Source organism: Populus alba, chromosome 12 (assembly GCF_005239225.2).
Source record: "Populus alba chromosome 12, ASM523922v2, whole genome shotgun sequence".
In the NCBI taxonomy this organism is placed as follows: Eukaryota; Viridiplantae; Streptophyta; class Magnoliopsida; order Malpighiales; family Salicaceae; genus Populus; species Populus alba.
Window position 1 is genome coordinate 12,694,092 of NC_133295.1, and position 16,097 is coordinate 12,710,188.

At 30.7% G+C, this 16,097-nt stretch overlaps 1 protein-coding gene across 1 annotated transcript; it reads left to right on the forward strand.

The window, feature by feature from the left end:
• Nucleotides 1–4,659: 4,659 nt before the first annotated feature.
• Nucleotides 4,660–7,791, forward strand: LOC118044870 (uncharacterized). Its single transcript, XM_035053346.2, has 5 exons — nt 4,660–4,925; nt 5,696–6,554; nt 6,844–7,002; nt 7,184–7,438; nt 7,512–7,791. The coding sequence occupies exons 2-5, from the start codon at nt 5,700–5,702 to the stop codon at nt 7,644–7,646; spliced, it is 1,404 nt and encodes a 467-aa protein (XP_034909237.1). The 5' UTR covers nt 4,660–4,925; nt 5,696–5,699; the 3' UTR covers nt 7,647–7,791.
• The last annotated feature ends 8,306 nt before the right edge of the window (nt 7,792–16,097 follow it).

Here is a 16,097-nt window from a genome sequence, read left to right on the forward strand (position 1 = left end):
ATTAATAGTCAATCACATCTTTTTCTAAGAGAGGGTGAAATCAAAACATGGAGGATCAAAGTGAAAAAAAATAAAAAAAAATAGATGGCAACTTTGAATTTCATCCAAAAAATAGTTTGGACCCCATCTTTTTCAGTTAGTAAAGATTGGTCCTTTTAGTTGATAGAAATTTCATTTTGATATCAAATTTTATTTTTCTCTTTTTCAATCTTTTTTTTTTTTGAAATGAGAAAGAGATATTCATTAAAATTCATGATAGAGAAAAAAAATCATCATTAATATAATATGATATGATATTTATTACCACTACCAAAATAATTGAAATTGATGTTAATTCATTTAATAAGAGGAATTTTATAGTAGTTATTTTGAGCCTTTTAATATTGCCTAAGAAAATTGAATCTAAGTTGAGAGTGAGAAATTTTATTTCTGGTTGATTTTTTTTATTTTAACTGTTTTTTTAGTTTATTATATTGATTTGTTGATGTTCTAAAAGTGTTTGTAGAGTGTTTATGGGTAAAAAAAAATTAAAAAACCTTATTTTCTAGCTATTATAGATCATAGTGGTTATTGGATTATACGTTAGGAAATGATATATTGTCTTCCACATCAAGTAATGTGTTGTAAACTTTTTTTTAAAAAAAAAAATTTAATAAATTTAGTTGGTTTCCTTGCACGAAAACTAAACCAATTCATAAGATAATAACCACGACCAATCAAAGTATATTTAATTAAATATTAAAAAATTATAAAGTTAACAAAATTTTAATAATGTTGAATTTATTCTCTAGTCTTCATCCTTAATCTTAATTTAATATATTTTTACCCAGTCAAATTTTGACAGTTTTGGTAGCTAACATAACCCTTGCATATTCCTTCTTCAGCATCAATCAAGACCAGTCGGGCGGCTACGTCACTGGATCTTCAGTTAAGTTTGTCAGTCCATTCTAAATTTAACATCAATAATATTTTTCTCTTGTTGAACCAATATTTATTTTAAGAAAATAAATACACTAAAATTGAAAAGAAATAAGCTTTGAATCATAGTTTTCAGACCTGATCCGGTTTAAGATTTAGATTTTAAGTTTTAACTAGGTTATTCGGGTTAATTTTTTTTTAAAAAAATCAAAACGACATCGTTTTAAGTTAAAAAAAATTAACGGATTGCAACCAGATATTGCCAGGTCAACAGGGTTTTTTCTTTTTTATTTTTTCTTCAATTTGACTTAGTTTTAATTTTAAATTGACTAAATCCCAGATCGATCCACTAGGCTGTGACGAATTTCAAAACTATACTTTGAATGTCATGTATCATCCCAGTGGAAACAAAATATAAATGACTTGCTTTTTTTTTATCTTTTTATATTTAGTAGCAAAATGTATCATTCAACAAGTTTATGTATTAATCAAGATTAAATTATTTTTTTTAATTGATTTTATAGATATATCTTTTAAAATGATATAAAATACTCAAAGAAATTTAATAAATCAATTTTAATAAGTAGTTTATGTATTAATCAAGATTAAATCCTCACAAGCATGCCACGATTACTGCTAAACTCAAACCCAAGTGATTTGTTGAGTTGTTTGAAACCAATAAAAATTACTTATTATTTGTATAAATCACATATAAAGAAATATATTTATAATTTTATTATTTAAGTTTATATTGTAATTTTCATATTAAAAAAAAGGATTTTTTTACAGCCTTGCTGGCTAGTTATGGTCACACAGGCCAAACAACTCGGCCTCCTAGAGCATCCAAGTCTTTCCTTTTCTCCTTTCTATCATCAAATTAAGACAAGCACATCCAATATTTGGAGATGTTTTTATTATTATTATTATATTAATATTGATGTTCGAGTTAGTTTATATATATCTCAACTAATCTCATGAATCTTGAAGTTAACAACTATATAAATCTTTCGATGATGATTATATTAAGCAACTACAAGGCTTGAAATTGAAACCACAAAAAGCAAACTTTTTAATTTTAAATTTTTATTACTAAATCAAGTATTATATGATTAATATTTAGAAAGTTTTGTGTATATTTGTTGTCGTACGTGTTGTTTTCTAGAGGGTAATAATTTTCCAATGGACAAATGTATCTTATGTCATCAATGCAATAAGTCCAGAAAATGACTGCTGGTTTCTACCCCACATTCAAAGTCTCCACACCTAAAGTCAATTTCAATCTATAGGAACTTTCCTATCGTTCATGAAAATGAATAATAAATACTACCATATTATCCAGTTCATCCCTTTTGACAAATCAACATATCAGAAATTGGAATATTTTCACAAAAAAGGGGTTTAGAATTTAGACCACTTACTTTTTTATTATTATTTTTAAACACGTTGTGTTTCTTAGTCATGTAATTTATAATCAGCCCCCGAATTTGAAAGTAGCAAAAAGATGTGATGTTTTTTAGCCTGGAAAGAGGACTTGTAATGTTCTTGAGTGAGTGGTTAATTATTAGTGCCTCTTGTGTTTGGTATTGCAATGCAGTGAAGCATTAAAAGCAGTGAAGTATTAAAGAATGAATTTAATTTAATAATTTAAATGGTTAAATAATGTTTTAAGATATAATTTATACTTTTAAATAAAAAACTCTTTAATTTTAAATTATATACAAACTCATGTTATCTTATGTTTTATTTTTTATTCAAATAAATAAGAATAGTGAGATTTAAAATATAACTGTTTAGTTATCAAGATTTTGATATCATATCAAATAACTATTTCAATCTAATATTTTAAGTTGTTAGTAAGATTTGAAGATATAATTTATATTATTTTATAATATAAATAATATTTTTAGTTTAGAATTACATTAAAGTATTAAAACACTATCAATATTCGTCCTAGAGTGGGTAATTGAACCTGCCTTGAAGCTTCTGCTTAAAAGTCTCATCAAATAGTAGAAATAGGAAATTGAACCCAGTCCCATGCAAAGGACAAAGAGAAATGGGTTGGGCAAAAAGGAATGGGATGGTGAACGTCATGGCTTAGGCTATATATCTTATCTTTTTGTCAACATCATCCCTTTCAGAATCCAGTGTGCTCAAGATTTACATATCCTTTTGACATTTTCGATTCAAAATCAGAGACACCTCCGACTGTAAACATGTTGCATATGCCCACCTACCAACATCCCCCCCCCCCCTGCTTAATAATAAATTATTAGGTAAATAAACCAACAAACACAATACTACACATAGGTAGATTTTTTAGGCTAATAAACACATGATTTTGTCTGTGTATTTTGTGTTTTTCTAGTATAGTTTATAGATTATGTGATAAACTAGAGGGAAAATTACCTGAGCATTACTATATTTTACATTTTGTTTATACAAAACATCATGTATCAAGAAAGAACAAATATATCCTCTAATATATATAATATAACATAAACAAATAAAATTTGCTATTCAGGAAAAAAAATAAAAGTCTAGAACACAATCTCTAAACTCCGAATTGATTTCAAAACCTATTTTTTGGGCATATGGGAAAATTGAAGAATCCAGTATGCTATTGCTTTGCAGTTTTAGTTTAAGGAGCTCCACGTACGTTGCAATTAGGTCTCCAAGAGGCATAGCGTGGTGGCAAAGGGTTTGAGATTTGCACAGCAGATCTCGAGTTCGAGTCAGGACGTGCACCTCTTGTAAGAGCCTGGGACAGCCAGGGTTTTATTCACTCACCTGGACCTACAAAGTACGTTTTCTGGGAAGTGAGGTTTTCTCGAATCCAAAAAAAAAGTTGCGATTAAAACCATCAAAGTAATTTTGTAGAGACTTTGCCCGCCTCCCCAGATCCAGTAATTTGCAGGAAGGATGTCATGTAGCAGCGCTGAAATGGTTGATGAGTGGCTTTTAATTTGAACAAGAACTACTAAATGCAAAAAATTATATGATCTCAATGCTTCGTTTTCATTGCATGAGGAGATGAACCATGTGAGGAAGGAGATGATCCATGAAGGAGGTACGTATTGTCCAGACGCATCTGATCCATAGCTAGAGGCTGCTAGATTTGTCGATAACTAGTTTTAATTCTCGCAATTCATGTGATCTTCTAATTCTGGTGCACTGGTGACAAAATCAACCTCATGTACTCTCAAGATAAATCCATCTAACCCGATGCATGAGACATAAATTAATTAGTTAGGTTGTGGATTTAACTTTTAAAAATCATTAATTTAAATATTATAAACTTTAAAGTCGCATAAACTTATTTGATTGTTAATTTGAGAATATCAAAAGATTAATTGAAATAGTTATAAATTGACTCGGATATTTATAATAAAAAATAAAAGAAAAAAAAGAAGAAGAAGAAGATGAAACCCATCTTGTCAGCTCGAAAAATCAGTTGAGCTTAATTACCAGGTATAAACGATATACAGCTGAATTCAAGTTGGCGGCTATGCTTTCATGCTTGGCAAGGAGAGGAAGAGTTTTTTTTAGTGGTAATTAATTTCATTATTTTGAAGCAATAAAGATTATTTAGTCATTAAATTGAATATAATAATAAACATATAAATAATTCAATATTTTTTATTGACTTTTTCTTAGTATCATATATATAAAATATTATCAACTTATAAAATTCAACATACTTTCTGTAATTTTCGAAACAACGCAGCCTAAACTTAACCTCCCTAATAATATTCGTAATGAAAACTAAAATCTGAAGAGCCTTGCAAGGAAATTTCCACACACGTATAATTAATTAATTAACTAGCTCTAGTTACTATAAATACTGTCCCTCTCCTTTTCGACGAAGACACAATCTTTCAACCCATACATCAAAGCAAGAGAGATAGAGCATACATACAAGCAGATAACCTTGTGTGTCAAACTATACAAGGAAGGCAAGGAGGATCAAGTAGCACTTTTGGGCCTTTGGAACTATTTTTCATATTTTGGTACGTAAAACCATTTATTTTTACCTTACATTTCTTGATTCTTACTGGATTTAAATTAATCCAAAAGTGCATATATATATATGTGTGTGTGTGTGTGTGTGTGTGTGTGTGTATTTGACTCATCAATGCTAAGATTTAAAATGATTTTTGTTTTTCAATATGAGGATGGATCATAATTCATTTATTTTAATCGAAGGGTTTTATAACTTCTCGAAATATATCTCAGAATTTTTATAGCTTCTCTAAGTTAGTTTGCCATGTCTAATCTTGGCGTCAGATTCTTTTTATGCTATGATCCAAGTTTTTTTTTTTTTTTTCAGGATTCTTAATTCGAGCTGACAAGATTTTATGAATAGATTAATTTATATTGTATTGTCAATTATGATCAAGAACCAAACCGAGCAATTAATTTGATAAGAATTTAGATTTTTTTTTTCAAACTTCAAGGATTAAGATTATATTATGTTTTGTCATATTTTTCTATTAATATTTAAATCAAGTGATCTTTCATATCTTCACTTAAATTTGGCATAACATACATCCTATTTGTTTATATACATACATACATACATATATATGTCAGTTCTGGTCTGCAAGTAAATTCCATGAAATAATTATCATCGATGAAGACAATACTTATTCTGATTTATGTATCAAAACACTACTATATATGCTAGCCTATCTATTTGTTTGTTTTCTACCATGTGTGTGTGTTATGCTTGAGTTTCTGAAAGATTGTATAGTTTGACCTGAGATTTGGAAGCTGACAGGAACATGGCACATCGTCCTCAAGGAGGCTTGCTTTTTCCAGCAATGCTAGCGCTAACACTTGCATTTAATGTATCTTACACACTAGCTTCTTCAAGAATTGGAAATAAGATCAAATCTGTCACTTTTCTTTCTCCCGAGTTTGTACTCGGACCAGGATCAGTAGAGAATAGGTTTTATTACAATATTGACTTTCCAAGGGGTCATGTTGGTCTTAAGAGTCTCAGGGCTGAAGTAATTGATGAAGCTGGGAAACCAATACCCCTTCATGAAACTTATCTTCATCACTGGGTTGTTGCAAAGTACTATCAGCGTCAGGACGTGGTAGAGAACAATGGTGACCTGAAGTTTCAGCAGGCAGACTCTATATTTGGAAAAAACAGTGGAATATGCCAAGGGACTGTTCTGCGACAGTATTTTGGCCTTGGATCAGAAACACGAAAAACGGATACTCGTATTCCAGATCCTTATGCAATAGAAATTGGCAATCCAGCTGAAATTCCTGAAGGATATGAAGAGAAATGGATGCTTAATGTCCATGCAATTGATACACGGGGTGCCGTGGATACGTTGGGATGCACAGAATGTAGATGCGATCTGTACAACGTCACGGTGGATGAATATGGTCAACCTTTGAGCCCAGACTACATAGGGGGTCTAAAATGTTGCTATGATCAAACACGTTGCAAGGTCCAACAAGGCTATGGAGGTGCCAGGAGGAGTCTATACTTACGGTACACTGTGGAATGGGTCGATTGGGATTGTGACATTATCCCTGTTAAAATCTTTATATTTGATGTTACTGATACCGGAAAAAGGCTTAATGTTTCGGATGGATTGAGTCCAGAGAATGGTTGCCAGGTAAAAACACTTTGCTCGGATGCTATTCTGATATTACATGGGAATTAAACTAAGCATTCATGTTTTCTGATGATTAATAAACTCCTCCAATAGCGTGCTTGAATCAGTATTCACTCTTAGAGAATTAATATAAAATCATTTTTGAGCCCTCACCCACCTTTAATTGCCAAGTGAATTGCACTGAAGTTTGTGATTGATGCTAGTAATTACAAATTTATTAACATCTTCAAACTAATCTCCAACAGTGTCGTATGTTTTTGTTACTTAGTCAAATCACTATTTTCTGCAGGTTGAGTACGATGTTGAGCCTTGCGGCAGCGCCACTGCAGTTTCTGATGGATGTATTGATGTCCAAAGGACAAGCCTGACCATGCCGGTCAGTGGTTACGTCATCTACGGTGTTGCCCATCAGCATACTGGGGGAATTGGTTCAACTCTGTTTGGGGAGGTAATCTTCAATCTTCAATCTCGGTCTCAGATCAGATTCTTTAATAAGCATAGAACCATAAATATATGACAGCCATTTTCTTCACTCGAGCTTTCTTGGATGTTCATGCGATCCCTTTTAAGAGGGATGGGTGAATAATATGAAATCTGATTCTAATCATAAGCTTGTGTGCTCACTTCAGGAAGGACGTGTTATATGTACTTCAGAACCCATTTATGGAGAAGGAAAGGATGCAGGAGATGAGGCAGGTTACGTAGTAGGGATGTCCACCTGTTATCCTGAACCAGGCTCTATCCAGATAACAGCTGGGGAGAATCTAGTTCTTGAATCTTACTACAGCAGTACTCAAAAGCACACAGGAGTTATGGGGATTTTCTACATTTTGGTTGCTGAGCGAACACCAAATCCCACGAATTTCTTGCATTCTCCGATTCATGTAAGTTCTAGTTCGATTTTTAAAGGTTACCGTTAGTATTTTATGAAATTTGAATGTTTCTTGGTTCTTGCAGATACATGAGAAGATGAAAGTATCCGCATCTGCTTTAGCAATAGTAGCTCTGTTAGGACTGGCAGTAGTTGCTGTTGGCCTGCGTTATCGACTGAGGAAGGGGAGAGAAGAAGGCTATCAACCAATAATGGCATAGAGCTGTAATCCTGTTAATTTCCATGATCTTTGTAATACATCTATATATACATGAAACATGAATGCAATCTATCGTAAAGAGAAAAGAAAGAAAAAAGAAACAGATGAATGCAATCATAGTCCAGGTTCAATTCGTTTACAGAAAACCATTTTTCAAGTTCTATCTTGCACTAACATTAAACCCTGCCTGGCCAGCAGGTCGACTCAGCCCTACCTCTGTTCGTGTTAAAAAAATCAATTTTAAATTGACTTGATTTAACCTAATTAACATTATAATGAACCCCAATTAGATTTTTATTTTGGTTTTTTTTCTGAAAAAATCTTATTTTTTAACTTTTATTTTCTGAAAAAAATTATTCATCGTAAGTCAATATATTGAATTCATTACTCGAAACTTATTTGAGTCCACTTGAATTGAATTTAGGGTCACCTGTTTGAAATTATGGTGGCGGTAGCGGTGACGGTTAAAGTATTTTTTACTTATAAATATATCAAAATAAATTTTTATTTTTAAAAAATTATTTTTAACATTAACACATCAAAACGATCTAAAAATATATTTTTTAATTATTTTAACAAATAAAAATTAAAATTTTTTAAAAATATAGTTTATACCGCATTCTCAAACACTCTTAATAACTATACAATCTTATTGTATTTAATCCCGTTTGTTTTTGTAATTCAATGAGCGCCTAAATACAAATGGAAAGAACTAGAACATCTAAAAGATCCGACTTTTAAAATGGAGCTTCAGTGAGCATCTGAGGAGTGATGTTCATGTTGTGAACAGTGAAACTCCTAAGTTTTCTCTTTCCCCCTTTTAAACTTATTTTTGTTCAATTTAGTTCATTCTAGTTTAATTTGATGAAATTAACCAGCTTGAAATTATAATAGATCTATACAATTATAAGATAAATAATTAAAATATAATACACGAAGGTAACATATGTCTAATTTAAAACTTTGCAATTTTTATTTTGTTTCTAGAGTTATTTTTTTAATTTTTTCGATTCTCGATAAGAGAGGGTGACTCGTTAAAAAATAAAAGTAAAGAAAAAAAGTATTTGGTTATCACCATTTTTACAACCAAGATGATAGTGGTTGTTTTTAGTTCTTGTCATGCCAAATATATATATATATATATATATATATATATAGATTTGGGTTTGAAAAGATCTGTAATCTCAGCTTGATATTTTTGTTCTAACCTATTTTTTGCTGCTTTTAAGAAAATAGAGGAGTTTATAAGATTTGTTAAATGTTTGCCATCTGTTTTCATGTAAATTAGTTGAAAAATAGGTTGATTGGTTAAAAAAATCAAGATTGATTTCCTGCTTAGTTTTTAACCACTTTGACTGCTGAAAACTAGACATGTCATTCGCTTTTTTATTAAAAGGAAAAATAAAGGAAGGTCGGGTGCATGAGCCTTCACTGCTACCGGGAGCAATACTAGTCTTGACTCCTGACCCTTCAATGTATTTTTTTCCTTGTTTTTTCTGGCACTAAAAAAACTACTTTTCTATTTCACTTACTCTTTACATGGCTGATGATGATGATGATGATGATGATGATGATGATGATGATGATGATGATTTTTTGGCTCATGAAAATATAATTTAAATCATTTTTTAAATAAATTTTAAACATGATTTTATATTTTAAAAAAAATTACATGACATATTTTTATATCTTCCAATTCAATATTTGATTTAGATCATCATATTTGTTATTATTTATAAACATATATAATTTGTAATTTATTTTATTAAATACACATATTAGTTTTTATTTGCAGTGAAAATTTATCTTAATAAAAAAAATTAAAATGAATGTGATTTTGTATTTAATAACAATACTAAAAACTTCTCCAAATAGTTTTTTAATTCAAACAAATTTTAATCCCCTCGCAAGATAGACGCATAGATATTATTATTAACTATAACTGAAAGGGCTTAGTGTTCTATCGTAGAGTATGAGTGATTTCATTATGGATTGACTATTTTAATTTACTCTCTGCTGAGCTCTTTTAAAATGCATGGGAGTGAACACAGATACATTGCACTGTGGATAATATTGTAGGCATAGATTATTTTTCACTATGAACAACACTGTAGCATCCTGGTAGCGTTCCTCTGTTGTGTTTTTGGTCAAGAATTGTGGTGGGGGGCGTTGCCTTCTCTGCCAAAAGCTGACGAGTCTTATTTGGCAACTGGACCCAACAGCTCTCAAGCCAAGCCCAAAACACTTTTAAAATGTGCTAATAGCGTTGGGTTATGCTGCCTAATAGGACCCCATAATATTTGGTCTTGCTAATCCAGACCCAAAACACTGCAAAAAAAAGTTAGGTCTGATTGAGCAGCTGTACCCAATATACATAGGTCTGGTTGCGTAGCCATACTTAAGAATATTATTATTTGTATTATAAATATTTTAAATTTTATTGTTATTAGTATTATTAATATTAAAAATATTATTATTTGTCTTATAAATATTGTTATTTTTATTATAATTAATATTGATATTATTAAAAAATCTTATTGTTTTTATTATAATTAATATTGTTAATATCATTATTAAAAAAATTTAAAAATATATCATTCATTTTGAAAAACAACCATAAATTTGATTTGAAGAGTAAAATTATTATTATTATTATTAAATTTGAAGAGAAATATTATTACTATCGAAGAAAAACAATAAGTTTTTATTTGAAGTGATTAAAAACTATTAAAACTTAGGCCAAGCAACTTTAATATTATTATTATTAAGATCATAAATATTATTAAATTCATTAATATTATTAAATTTGAAAAAAAATTTATTACTAACGAAAAATATATAGATTTGATTTGGAGGATAAAATCAATTATTATTATTATTATTATTATTAAAAATAAATTGACGGGAATTTTTTTATATTGTAAAAAATTGGGTGGTGATAATATTCTTTCATTTGAGATTAGGTTAAATTTTCTTATTAAAGCATGTTTGTTTTTTCCTTTTAAATATGCTCTTAAACAAAATTGAATTTTTTTTTTCTTTACTTCAAATTAAGATTTTTTTTTCCTCTTGAATTTTTCTTCCTTTTCTCTTATGTAATTTTTTTTTTCATACGGTAAAAAGAGAATAAATTGATGAGATTTTTTTTATGTCGTGCAAAAGTTAGGTGATTATAAAGTTTTTTTATTTGAAGTTGCGTTGAATTTTCTTATTAAAATATATTTGTTTTTATGTTTCAAAAATACTAGCACATTAACAATGATAGTGAATGTAGTATATGAATAGTCTATTTCAAAAAAAAAAACTCAAGAAATAAGAAAGAAAAAAAAAAAGAGAAGAAAGTTGTCCCCCCTATTGAAGGATTATGTTATCTTTAATAGAGATAAAAAGAGAATTCATTTCGTAATAATATTTATATATAAAAAAAACAAATATTGGTAATTGTAGTGTGTTATCTTTGATTATTTACATTAGAATAAATGATTTATATATTTTAACAAACTTTATGAATATTCAAAAAATAGTTAAAAATGTCACAAAATTTTTATATGTGCATATTCTTAATACATGCCTCATATATAATCGAAATTAACTCTTAAAAAAAAACATTCAGAAAAAATATAATTCTATTATTATCATATTATATTAAAGTTGATGGAGCTTTAAATAAAGTTTTTATTCACATCATATACTTTATATATTTATATTATATAAGAGAATTTTTGAACAATAAAATCCATTAAAAAAACAGTTCATAAATATCATAATATAATATTATTTTGGGTAATATTATAAGAATAGTGGGTCATACTTGGTAGAAAGACCAAAGCTGTCGGGTCTTGCTGCCTAGCAGGACCCAACGTTGTTGGGTCCTTCTACAAAGCATGATGCAATGATGTTGGGCCCTACTACCTAAGTAGGTTTGCCCCAGTTAGATTTGGCTCTGCGCGAGACCTAATGATAGAGAGTCTTGCTTACCAAAAGCACCCAACACTATTGGGAGTTGCTGGGTAGCAGGACCCAGCATCGTTTGAGCCCAGCTGACAGCAAGTGCCAGTAGCAGCGGGCCCTGCTGCTACCAAGCCCAGCAGCGGTGGACCATGCTCCCAGCAAGACTCAATAGCGTTGATTGGGTTTGTTTCATTCAAAATCTAGACCTGCAATTGTCTTTGAGGAAACCGGTCGACCCACCTGGTCATCCAGAACTCGGGTGACCCGGTAGAGATCTTATTTTTTTCAAATGTGTTTTTTTGTCTAATTAGAGACCATTTCTGTTTTATATTTTTCAATTGGTTACTAATTCATTTCAACGTTTACTATATAAATACTAGAAAAATATTTTATTTTTTTAATGTGAGATTTGAAGCCCTTTAGTATATATACTCTTTGTTCATAAGAAAAAAATTATGTTTTTTCAATGTGAGATAAAAAACATTCGAAAGAATCTTTCAAACTTAATTATTTACAACATGTATAGCCTATATTCATATGGATTGTTTCTTTATTTTTTTTTTATATAATATTAAAGCCTCAAATATTTTTTTTTTATTTTCCTGGTTTGATCTGATTCAACCCGTATAACCCAGAACCTGGCCCTATAGCCAGCTCAATCTTTAGGTCGGGTTTAATAACTATAACTATAATGAAAATATATTTTTGATTTGTTATATTTTTTAAACTACCAAAATACATTAAAAAATTTATATAAATAATTTTTAATAAAATATAAAAATATTTAACCAATAACAAAACACGGGTCATATAAATAATAATAAAAAAAAACTAAAAGAACTTAGAAAACACTGCGGATTCTAAGTGTTTTTTATTGCGAATTCAAATGGTGTTTCTCACAATAAGTTTGTTCAATATCACAAGAAATTTTGTTGAATTTCTTCTATTATTTTTATGTGCTCGCTAGTGTGTTTTCTTTTGCTTCATCATAACAAAAAAACCTAAAAGATTTGGTGATTCAACTGTTCATACAACAATGGAAGCGTGCAACAACTTAACAGCTACCTTAAGGATCAATTGAAGCCTAGCGTAACCAGTAATTTTTACAAGCTAGAGTCTGATTGTTAACACTATGTTTTTTTAAAAAATATTTTTTAAAATTAAAAAATATATCATTTTAATATATTTATAGAGAGGTACACAATGCAAAATATTATTTAATTTCTAAATGTTTTTTTTTTTTTTGGAGGGCAGGGATTCACCCTCTGTGTAATTACGTGCAAATCCATTCCTCTAATTAAAACCCCAAAAGGCGCAAATAAGGGCATGTTAATTTTTAAGGAGGGGAAAAATCCTACAAGTGTGGAGTAGGGATGTATAATCCATTTGAAAATATAATTAAAATTATTTTTTTAAAATATTTTTTATTTAAAAATATATTAAAATAATATATTTTTTATTTTTAAAAAATTATTTTTGATATCAATGCATTAAAATAATCTAAAAATATCAAAAAAATATTAATTTAAAAAAAAATAAAAATTTTTAAATTTTTATAAAAATATTTTAAAATATAAAAATACAGGGTTAAACCCATGAAAGTGCGGGGGATCGGACCAACATAAAATTCCTAGTCTTAGATCTAGGGTATGCAAAGCAGGCAAATAAAACTCTTTTGAGCTGCACAAAAAAAGAGACTACGACAGGTAGACAAAGGAATCAAGCTTTGCAAGCAGTATCATTTCCAACTCCAGCTCTTTGAAGCTGGACCACCATGCGATGCGAGTACCCATTTGCCATGAGAATATATTAGTTAAGATCCATTCCCAAAGAAACATGTCTTTTGAGGAATGGCTCTTGACTGTGAAACTTGGTTTTTTTAAGTGGCTTGGTTGGGCTTACAACAGCGCTCCCTGGGCAGGTAATCTTTTGAGGAATGGCTCTTGACTGTGAAACATGTATGCTGAGGCTTTCTGGATTTGATTTTCGGATGGCTTTTTGTGGAATGGCTCTTGACTGTGAAGCTTTGTTTATTAGGTGGCTTGGCTTGGCTTAAAAGGGTCTTTATAGTTCTTCTTTAAATGACTGGTCTGCTTGCATTTCTCTGTGTTGGCACGCTTTCTTTTTCAGGAATTAAGGTCCTGACATGCATTGGGATGTCTCAGTTGAAGAGAGTGGGTTGGTTTCAGCATGCTAATGAAAGGAGAGATGGAGTACGGTTTTAAGCTGTTTTAGCTGCAGGCATTCAATGCACGTTAAGGCTGGCATGTTGCTGCCAAGGTGCTGTACTGTTTTTTCTTGGGCGGGAAATATAGAGACAAAGTGAGGGAGCTGATTTGTTAAAACCGTTTTCGAAAAAAAAAAGGGTCATAATGCTTTGAGCCCTGCTTTTGGGTGTACTGGCTCATCACTTTTCTCGGGTGTTCTGCTAGGACAGAGGTGAGTTTTTTGAGATCATTCTATCCTCTTCCTCAGCTTTGGTTTCCAATCAATTTGGGTTTGCAAGTTTTAAACTTGGTACAGAGAGGGTTGTTTACACATCTCAATGCTTATTTCCAGCTTTTTCCTTTTAAATTATGGTCAATCACATGTGAAAGCCAAATTTGTTCATTGTCATTCTACTGCACTTTTAACATTTAGCTCCTTTTAGTTATCTTTAATTTTTTTCCTATGCATGTTGCTTTTTCCTTTGTGGTCCTTCTCTGCATTTTGATTCCTTTTGACTATTGACTTTGCTTTCCCCTTGCAAGGTAAGTTTGAAAAATAACTTTTCCTATTTTCTTTTAAGAGGCTATGTTTTGATACTCAAATCCAAAGGATTTTACATGTTGTTTTCAGTCAAATGGGTTGAGTTGTCTTTGCTTTTGTTGAACGATCATTTGTAGCGTTGTCATTGCCCATTTTTTCGTTAGTATCGTAGTTAAAGTTTAGGTTGTGCTGTTCCCTGCTAAAAAGTCCTGCTTGGACTGGTGTAATAGGTTGTTTGAGGTGAGACATTTGAGGTTGATTGATGCTTGAGATACGGGAAAAACAGTCTGTGGTTTTTTCATCTGGATTTTAGGTGCTAATTTGGTTGATAAGTTGATTTATGCATCTGAAAATGTTTTTTTTACAGGTTGCTTTATCCTTTATAGGCCTTGTTAGAATCTTTAATCGTGTAGGCTATTGGGTTTGCTACCCACTTTCAAGGTATGTTTGACAGGGTATTTTCATGTCTTCTTTTTTTATTTGGCATTGTTCTGGTTCTTAGTTGCTTTGTTCATTCTTTCAAGCTATTTTCTATTAAATTTGTTTAAATATCGTTGTAGTTGTAGAAAGAGCTTAAGTTGAATTAGTCAATGCTCATTCTTTGTTTGCATGATAGTTTAAGATTGGAGTGTTGTTTTGCTTTGCTGAAAAATATATGCTTGGTGATATGTATTTTTTAAAAAGAAGCTGTTTGAACTTATGTTAGAGGTTATTTTAAGAGATATTCGGAAATGAAAGATGCTTAAGAATAAGAAATAACAGTATGTTGAAGATTTTTCCATTTAGGTGTTAGTTGCTAGGCTGATTGATGAAATGATTCAGACAATCAAGGTTATTACTTCTACGCTTAAAAAAAGGGAATTAGATTGTTTATTGGTTTGACATGGTCATTTAAGGTGCTGCATGTGGAATTAAGAATTTGTGACATGTTGCGAATTGTTTCTCCAGCTTGGATCCATGTAGAAGTTGCATAGAGTCGGGGAGCTTGTTCCTGGGTCATCGCCTCCTTTCTGCAAAAAACAAATCATAGATTTTCACTATAGTTTTGTTGAGGAAATCACAACAGATAGTACAGACCTATTACAGCCGTTAGTTTCCTTTCCTTTCTTTTCGATTGATAAAATCGTTGCTTTTGCCTCCATTTCAGTACCTGTTAAGGAACCATTGGTATTGGTCTCTCAACATTATATAGAAAATTAGGTTGTTGTTCCATCTTACACAGTAAAGGGCATGACAGTTTGAGTTATTTGTAGCTCTTTTAATTCCTTTTTTGTCACCTGCTTTGCTGCATTTTACCCTTACAATTGTTGAAGGTGTGGCTGGCACACATTGCACTCCCTTCCCCTGTTTTTTTATGCCAGCAGCAGTTTTTTTGGCGATAAAATCTCCCGTCTTTTCTAGGACCATTAAACATTTTCATGCTTCATTTTCCTTGCTCTCTTTAGCTTGTTTAGGTTACTGCTATTTTGACAGCTTTACATATATGTTATTTGGCTCTAGCTATTCGTGCATGACAGTCAAATGTTGTCTGTAATTTCTACCTGAGAATGGAACATCGCTATCACAAAGCCTTGATTAAGCTAAGTATTTAATTAAGCTTTGATTACCCCTTGCTTCATTGAAGGGTATTGAGCTAAGTTGAGTTTATTGGCAGCACAATGTAAAACAAAAAAAATCATTATCTAATTAACAATTCAACAAAAGCAACACTACATGTATCCGGACATTAAAATATCATCAAATTCAATAAAGA